This window comes from Impatiens glandulifera, chromosome 6, assembly GCF_907164915.1.
Source record: "Impatiens glandulifera chromosome 6, dImpGla2.1, whole genome shotgun sequence".
NCBI lineage: Eukaryota > Viridiplantae > Streptophyta > Magnoliopsida > Ericales > Balsaminaceae > Impatiens > Impatiens glandulifera.
The window spans coordinates 41,018,034-41,027,833 of NC_061867.1; the positions used below are offsets into that span (position 1 = coordinate 41,018,034).

At 32.0% G+C, this 9,800-nt stretch overlaps 1 protein-coding gene across 1 annotated transcript; it reads left to right on the forward strand.

Moving 5' to 3' along the window:
• Positions 1–312: 312 nt before the first annotated feature.
• On the forward strand, positions 313–7,166 carry LOC124941991 (translation initiation factor IF-2, chloroplastic-like). Its single transcript, XM_047482394.1, has 12 exons — positions 313–1,995; positions 2,325–2,357; positions 2,807–2,920; positions 3,071–3,220; positions 3,295–3,393; positions 3,568–3,630; positions 4,293–4,448; positions 4,571–4,636; positions 5,524–5,760; positions 6,004–6,279; positions 6,421–6,609; positions 6,716–7,166. The coding sequence occupies exons 1-12, from the start codon at positions 607–609 to the stop codon at positions 6,875–6,877; spliced, it is 2,934 nt and encodes a 977-aa protein (XP_047338350.1). The 5' UTR covers positions 313–606; the 3' UTR covers positions 6,878–7,166.
• The last annotated feature ends 2,634 nt before the right edge of the window (positions 7,167–9,800 follow it).

Below are 9,800 nucleotides of genomic sequence, written 5' to 3' on the forward strand. Positions count from 1 at the left end.
AGCTAAACACACAAATTCAGTTTAATCAACTATTTAATTATATTATGTACTTCACATATTATGTAACTATTTTATGGCCAATAATATTTTCATACAAATATAGACTATAGTCTCTCATAAATAAAAGAAAAATGACAGGTAGAGAAGTTAGCCACGCAAATATATTTTGTATTTGTCTTTAATAAAACTTCTGACAAAAATCATCATCCTGATTCCTGCTAAATCTCCTTCACAGCCACTCGGCCAGGCAGAAATACTCTCCTTCTCCCTCTCTCTATAGCTCCAGCCGATTGCAGGAATTTTTGGTGACAACGATTGAAGATTCATCTGCCGGGTTGTTCTTGGTAATATTCCATTTTTTGTTTTATGCAGTTATTTAACTCTGATTCCCGCATTTGGGTATCTCTGATTCATTCTGAATTGTCAAAAAACTGTTCAAGAATTCTGTTCAATGATAATTCTAAGACGACCCTTTTTATATTATGACTTAGATTATATATTCTAACGAGTAAAAATAGAAGATTGAAGATGATACGATATTATTGTGAATAGGTTTTCAAATTGTCTACGTTTTGAGCTGATGATGCAGTAACACTAGTGGTTTCCATGGCTTCTCTAACTTCCCTTGTGGGTTTGGGAAACGTAAGTGGTGGTTCCTCTGTGCATTATGAGGGAATGTTTTCACTAATTCATGGAGTTTGTTTCACGAGATATACTCATGGGTTTCGAAGAAATTGGAGTGGAAAGAAATGGAGATATATTGGAGTTTGTAGATATTCGTTAACAACTGATATTATTACTGAGCAAGGGACATCAATTTCCCTTGATTCTACATATAAAGGAAACAAAGATAATGACTCTGAACTTGTTCTTAGGGCAGCTCCCAAACCAGCAGCAAAGCCTGTATCAAAACCAAGTTTAGCTATTAGCCCTGCAAAACTTAACCGAGACTCTATTGATGAGAACACAAAGGATGGCGTAGAAGAGAGAAAGAAAGTCATTGATTCTTTGGGAGATGTATTGGATAAAGCTGAGAAGTTAGAGACAAATAAAAGAGTGATTTTACCGAATAATAGACCACCTCGAAATGTAACAGTAAATTCAGCTGTTGATGGGAATTCTACAAATTCAAAAAGTGTGTGGAGAAAAGGTAACCCAGTTACTGCCGTGAAAAAGATTGTAAAGGATTTACCGAAAACTGAGACTCAGGTCACTCAGCCACCAGCTAATAATACAGCTCAACTAAGTCTACAATCTAAACCATCTGTTGCTCCACCGCCAATGTTGAAGAAACCAGTCGTGTTGAAAGACATAGGGGCGGCCCCAAAAAGTTCATCAGTTGAAGGAGTTGCTGACTCTGTTACAAAACCTAAAGAAAGAAAAACAATATTGATTGACAAGTTTTCACCTAAGAAATCTGGGGTTGATCCTCTGATTGCTGCAGCAGTATTAGCACCTCCAAAGCCTGGAAAGACGTCTGTTTCTGGGAAATTCAAAGAAGACTTTCGTAAAAAGAGTGGTTCGTCTGGTGGCTTAAGGAGACGTATGGTGGCTGATGAGATTCCAGAGGAGGCTTCGGAACTTAATGTATCCATTCCAGGGGCTTCTAGAAAGGGACGGAAATTTAGTAAGGCTAGTCGAAAAGCAGCTAGACTTAAGGCGGCTCAAGAGGCTGCACCAGTAAGAGTAGAAATCTTGGAGGTTGGTGAAGAAGGTATGTTGATTGAAGAGTTGGCTTACAATCTCGCTACTAGTGAAGGGGAAATTTTTGGTTCTTTATACTCTAGGGGTATAAAACCTGATGGGGTTCAAACCCTTGATAAAAATATGGTGAAGATGATTTGCAAAGAGTATGATGTTGAAGTGATTGATGCTGTTCCAACCCGAGTGGAGGAGATGGCAAAAAAGAAGGAAATTCTTGACGAAGAAGACCTTGATAATCTTGTAGACCGTCCGCCAATTCTTACTATAATGGGTCATGTGGACCATGGAAAGGTAATAATAATAAATCTCTCTTAACCAACCTTGTGTTTGTGGAATACCTGCAGTTTCCGGGAGACAGATTAAAAATTGATTGGTTGTTTTCTATATTAGGATATCAAAAACAGATAATTGAAGTGTTTCCAAATGATTTCTGTCACACATTTGATCTGAATGTGGATCCAGATGAGATCATATTTGGAAACATAACTTAGTGAGACACAATTTGAGAATTTCTTTTGCATGTGGATCCGAATTCAGATCCATAGACAAAAAGTGTTTTCAAATAGGTGTAAATTGGATTTGTGCTAATTGCTGTTTCTTTGCTTTTGTCTTCTTGGCAGACATCTCTCTTGGATTACATCAGGAAGAGCAAGGTATCTTAATCATGTTGAGTCTCCATTATATTTAATGATCAACTGATGAGCATATCTTTGCTATAGATTAAAGGTCTCAACTTTTATCCTTGTTGATTAATTAAAGGGTTGTAGGAAGTCTTTTATTTTTTGAAGGATAGAAACCATTTTCATTAATCCATATATTTGTGAATGCTGCAAAATGCTGACAATAGCCAACAAAAACCAACAAGATCAAGTTATTACCCAAATGGTCACAACATCTCAAAAGAAGAAAAATCACAAACAACAAAAAGACACCAACTAAAACTATTCTAGGAAGTCTTTTTTTGATGAACATTTTTTGAAGTTATTACCATGCACTTGACTGGAACATTCTTATGCCATAAAGATGAGATTTTACATCCAAGCAAATGGTGAAATTTAAATTATAAAGTGTATTTACAGCCTTTCTGTTCGTTGTGTTGTAGGTCGCAGCTTCAGAAGCTGGTGGCATTACGCAAGGAATTGGAGCCTACAAGGTTCTTGTTCCTGTTGATGGGAAGTTACAACCGTGTGTTTTTCTTGATACCCCTGGCCATGAGGTAAAGTGCAAAGTAGATATATTTTTTTTGTTTTTCTTTTAATTCTGCCTTCTTGTCAGTTACCCTTATTTAATTGACACTCTCTGCATTGACAAAACAAATGTTCTAATTCATTCGATCACATTAACAGTTATTTAACCATTCTTTTAGGCTTTTGGTGCCATGAGGGCTCGGGGGGCAAGGGTAACAGATATTGCAATAATTGTAGTAGCTGCGGATGATGGAATCCGTCCACAGACTAGTGAAGCTATAGCTCATGCAAAAGCTGCCGGGGTACCTATTATAATTGCCATTAATAAGGTAATCTTTTCAGTAACTTCTGTACAAACAATCTATATTACTATGAATAGTAAACGTTGTTTTGCACAACACAGATTGATAAGGATGGAGCAAATCCAGACCGTGTGATGCAAGAACTTGCTTCCATTGGCTTGATGCCTGAAGAATGGGGCGGTGAGGTCCCAGTTGTTCAGGTAGCTGTTTCATTCATGTATACTTTAATGTAGGGATGATGCTTTTGTCTGTCAAATCTGTTAGAGAAACCGAATAAAAGCACCTGGTCGACTGGTCGGAGGCTGATCGGAGGATGATGCTTTTGTCTGTCATATCTTACTCTTTTTTTTCTTGTTTGTTGTTTCTTTTAACAGATAAGTGCTCTTAAAGGGCAGAATATAGATGAACTGTTGGAAACTGTGATGCTGGTTGCCGAGGTGAGAGAATTCTATAAACTATTTGTTATATATATGCTCTAACCTCTGAGCTAAGCGGGCTCACATAACAGGAATTTACTAAATTATTGGAATTTTTAGCTTAAATGAAATTGAATAGAAAAAGAACATTTTTTTAAAAAAATCGTTAAAACCATAGTAAATGCGAAAGTCGCATTAGCTATGGTAAAAATTGGACCAGAGAACAAAAATCATAGCATATGTAGCCATGAGTTCAAGAGGGCGGAAAGAAGCAAACCAAGACAGTTTCTTCTAGAAATCAAAAGAAATAGACTCCTCAGCAAAGTGAGTTACCATTGAATATATTCAAATATAACATCTACTATGGCAATACGTTAACATACAAAATTGAAAATTAGAATTTTACAATTCTATATTTTTATATTATTGGTTCATTTGATTTGTTTTATATTCAATTGACATTTGTTTTTGTTATCAGACTTCTATAATTATACATTCCATATAATATAAAAAGGATCTAATTTTCTATAAACACCCCCATATTATGGGTTTATTACAAAAATAATAATAAGACAGGTTACCCACTAGTGTCAATAAAACAAATTTATGCATGTAGAACAACATTAAATTGTATGTCTTTTTTTTTCATGTTTCTAACTTTCTGTATCATGGTTTGACTGAAGTTGCAAGAATTAAAGGCCAATCCAGAAAGAAAGGCAAAGGGTGCAGTCATTGAAGCAGGGCTTCATAAATCTAAAGGACCATTGGCTACTTTCATTGTGCAGAATGGCACCCTTAAAAAAGGGGATGTTATTGTTTGTGGTGAAGCTTTTGGAAAGGTTTGCTGATAAAAGTTTGATAAATATAAATTTTATTACAAGGATAAAGGACTTCAGTTTGACTTGATGAATTAATTACCCATTGTTAGTTAAAAACTAGATTTGTGTTTGGTGTTATTCAGGTTAGAGCTCTATTTGATGATAGTGGAAGTCCGGTCGATGAAGCTGGACCCTCTTTGCCTGTACAGGTTTGTAGTTCACATATCCAGTTCTACATATTCACTCAATTTATTTAGGTCTTGTTTGATTTTGGTGAAGATTTTAACTGCTGTTGAGTGAGAGATTCTCATTTAATGAGATAGAAAAACATTAAACTTTGTTTTTAATATTATTATTTTTATGCATCTTTACACGGCTCTCTAAATCAATTTTGATCTAATATTGAACAATTAAAACAACATAGCCAACGCTTATAACTTATAACCGACCAAACTAAATTGCTTTCTCAACTGCCAACCTCTGTTTTTTAAATACCCATATCAAATGATTGTGATGAATTTTTCGGTGAAGAAAAACATACTCAACCAAACCATTTATGCCCCTAGTTTCAGCTACCTGTTAGGCTCATTTGTATATTATTAAATCACATTCATGTCTTAAAGATTGTTTACACATGTGTACTACATATTTTATTAATGAAACCATGTTTTTCTCTTAAACTATATCACCTTCATTTCCTCAACTGATGCTGCCACTAAAAATAATATCGGAAGGGCATGTGTTTAACGAATGTCAAATTAAGAAAAATAAAAACTAAGTGTTACCATTTGATTATTGTTTGATGTGGGATTATTTGAAGCTTATGAAATCAAAACCTCGTTTGATGAAAAAGTGGGTTTCTTTGTGATTATTTGGGTTAAATTACTAAAATGTCTTTTTGTATTTAAAATTTATATTTTATAAAAAGTAAAGGAAGGGTATTTTGGTATTTTAGTTGATAAATGAAGTGATTTGCTGGTTGAAAGAATAAGTGATATGATAGAGGTTTTATAAAAAAAACAAATAACCCAAGATCAAACAAGCTTTGTTGATGTTGATAATACTCTTATTACCTGTTATTCTTCTTCTTCTTCAGATTCTTGGGTTGAACAATGTCCCTATTGCTGGTGATGAATTTGAGGTAGTTGACTCCCTTGATGTTGCACGTGAAAGGGCAGAAGAACGTGCAGATTCATTAAGAATTGAACGAATATCGGCCAAGGCAGGAGATGGGAAGGTCACGTTATCTTCCTTAGCTTCTGCAGTTTCGGGAAGGAAGCTTTCTGGACTAGACTTGCACCAACTGAATATCGTAATGAAGGTTGATGTTCAGGTAATCCATGTTAATTAATTATTATTGAAAGCAACATTGTTGCAATTCACTTAACACAATGGTTGTATTTCGTATATCATTTGCTAAAAAACCTTCCTTGCTTGTTTTCCCCATTTCGAAACACATGGATACAAAAATTATGGATCCCTAAATTATAACTGTTCTAAATGGTGATTGCCTTATGTAACTAACACTAGAGATTATAATCTGTTTTTCCCTTTTTTGTATTTTTATCATGACCAGGGTTCTATTGAAGCTCTTCGACAAGCCCTTCAGGTGCTTCCCCAAGACAATGTCACGTTAAAGTTTCTGTTGCAAGCAACTGGTGACGTATGCACCAGTGATGTTGACCTTGCTTTTGCGGGTGAAGCTGTCATTTTGGGTTTTAACGTAAAAACACCTGGTTCTGTTAAGAGCTATGCTGACAACAAAGGCGTTGAGATTCGTCTCTACAGAGTTATTTATGATCTTATTGATGATGTACGAAGTTCCATGGAAGGACTTCTGAAAACTGTTGAGGTAACCTACATTGAACACCAAATGAAATTTATTTCCAAGGTTGTCGTCTGTGGATTAATGGACAACTTAACTTGGTTTTTAAAATTTTCATTATCTGATATCTGCTTCTGAAGATTGAGAGATGTTGTTTTTGTGTAATAGGAAGAAGTACCAATTGGCTCAGCACAAGTTAGGGCTTTGTTTAGTAGTGGAAGTGGTCAGGTTGCTGGATGCATGGTGACTGAGGGCAGAATAGTAAAAGATTGTGGCATTCGGATCATCAGGAAAGGCAAAATTGTGCATGTTGGTGTAATGAACTCTTTGAGGAGGGTTAAAGAGATTGTCAAAGAGGTAATTCTCTTTTATTTATGTTACCCTTGGTCAAATATTAAACAAAAATATGGTTCATATGTTGACGCCTACAAGACTTATACACGAGATATATCTGAATTGATAGGTAAGTGCTGGACTGGAGTGTGGAATTGTGATAGATGATTATGATGACTGGGCAGAAGGAGATGTTATTGAAGCCTTCAACATGGTTAAGAAGAAGCGGACGCTTGAAGAGGCATCAGCCACCATGGTGGCTGCTCACGAAGGAGCTGGAATCGGCTCATAGATATATATTGGAGCATGACTTCTTTTTATGAGTTGCGAAAGGATGAGTTCATGATCATGGATATATAAAGTTGTCTTTTGTCAAAGGGGGGCAGATTGAGTCCAGTCCAAATAGGTATAGTATTGTTGTATTATGCTGTAAATAGTAAAAACAGTCTACGGTTTGAAAAGAGAGAACCAATGGTGAAAAAAAAATTGGAAAATTCTTTTGATGCTGACAAATTGAATGGCATCTCTTGAAAATTTGTAACTATCTTATTTTATCTAATTATTCTTTACATGTGCATTCATTGTTTGGATTTAGTGGAGTTTATTTTCTAGTAAAGATTGTGATACACATCACATAAGGGCTAGATAATATCCTTAGCTTTTTATACACTAAATAGTATCCTTAATATATTTATTTGACTGATTATATTTATATTATATAAAAAATATATAATAATTTTATATTATATTTAACATAACTAATTTATTTTAGTTAAATATACAAATATATAATAATCTTATATTATATTTAACCTAAGTAATTTAATTTAGTGGTTTAAATATATATATATAGTAATGTTTAATTTTAATTTGCTTAGTTTTTCGGGTAAAAAATTGTGGTTAATTTGGATATACATGTGAGCGTAAATAAATATTTGGATCGGATCGTGGGTTCACCCGTTCATAAACTTGATACTGTTAAAAATAAAATTTAAAATGTTATATGTATGTTTCGAATTACAACTAAACAAAAAATTGTAAACATTTTAACCAATTAATCTAATAAAACTTTATATTTTTAAATTCAATACCAAATTTGATGAACGTGCAACATTTCTAACAATATAAGTTTAACTTTACAACTAACTAATATATATATATTATAATACTTAATTTGAATTTGTTTGGTTTGTTGGGTTGAAAGCTTTGGTTAATTTGAATATATTTGTGAGAGTAAATAGATACTTGTGTTGGATCGTGGGTTAACCCACCCATAAACTTGAAATGGTTAAAAATAAAATTAAAAATGCTATATGTATGTTTCGAATTTGCGACATAACAAAACAAGTACAGCTCTTTAATCAAGTGTGATTTAGGTATGATTTTCTGAGGGATAATAGATCGGTAACAAATGAGAGTGATTAAAAAATATTAATCAAATATTTGATTGACCAAAGTGTGAGGTCACGATATTAAATGTCGATTGAGATTGATGATTTACTTTCCTAAGGATAAGAGACATGTGAAAGTGTGATTGAGATGTGATTTATCAAAGGATAAGAGGTGTGTAACAAATGATCGTGAGGTCACAAGATTAGAGCTCGATTGAGACTGGTGGTTGGTTTACTAAAGAATAAGAGGCGTGTGAAATTATAATTAAGATTGATGGTTGATTTCTTAGGAATGACATGTGTTTGAAAATGTGATTGAGATTGATAGTTGGTTTACCGAAAGATAAGAGTCCTGTAAAAATTTGATAATGAGACATATGAAAAAATTCGAGTCACAAGATGTCAATTAATTAACTAATTGGTAATAAATATTAAATACAAAATATATATACATACACAAAATTATAAAATTATTTTAACAATCTCAAGTGGTCTAGAGGTTAAAGTGTTTACATTTCACTTTAAGATCAGGGTTCGAATCCCCAAAACTACAAATTTAAAAGTGAGTATTATAAATATTTGAGAGATCGATGTTAAAAAATGCATTCTTGAGTATAATATATGATGGCATAAAAGAAAGAATGCATTCTTAAGTATAATATATGGTGGCATAACTTTTATATATATATATATATATATATATATATATATATATATATATATTGGGTTAACATTTATTTGGATGTCTGACTTTATATATCCAATAAACCATATTAGTTATGTTTTAAATTGATTTTAAAATAATTAATTAAACAAATATATAATGATGCTTAATTTTCAAAGTATTGGATTGTTGGGTTGAGAGCTGTGATTAATTTGAATTTATATGTTAGAGTAAATGAATATTTGGGTCATATTGTGGGTTGACTCGCCCATAAATTTAAAATTGTGAAAAATAAAATAAAAAAACTATAAGTATGATTCAAACTTGCGATCTAACAAAACAAGTACAACCTTTTAACCAACTAGGCTCTAACACTTTATAACACCAAATTTGTTAAACGCGGGACATTTTAAAAATATAAATTTAATTTTTTAACTAACTAATATATATATATATATATATATATATATATATATATAATTATAATGATACTTAATTTTTAAAGTGTCCGGATTGTCGGACCGAGAGCTGTGGTTAATTTGAATATATATGTGAGAATAAATTGATACTTGGATCGGATAGAGGGTTGACCCGCCCATAAACTTAATATTATGAAAAATAAAATTAAAAATGTTATCACATTTTTATCGTAAAACTTTTTTCACAACTTTTTATATTATATCTCGTGTAAATACACCGAATACATACTAGTTTTACTATAGTCTTAATTGAATATAACCACTTAACAAATTTATATTTAAATTTATATAAAAAAAAAATCAACTCTCTTTATGAATAAATATATTATATATCTTCATTTATATTATATAATTAAGGCTTCTTTCGAAATGACTATCGGTGGTGAGAAACCAAAAATTAATTTTTGGATATATTTCTAGTTACATCTGGTATGAATAAGTGTAATTAAAATTGATTTTTAATTTATTAATTTTATTTTTTTAATTATTAATTTGATTGACATGTATATTAATTTTATATTTATTATATTATTTATATTTATTTAATTAATAATAATAAAATTTGATTATAATTCAATGAAACAAAATAATTTTAGTATTAACATTTTAACTAGATATAAATACCTTACAAAATATTTTTTTTTTAATTTAAATATATATATTCTTACTTTTTTAGATTAA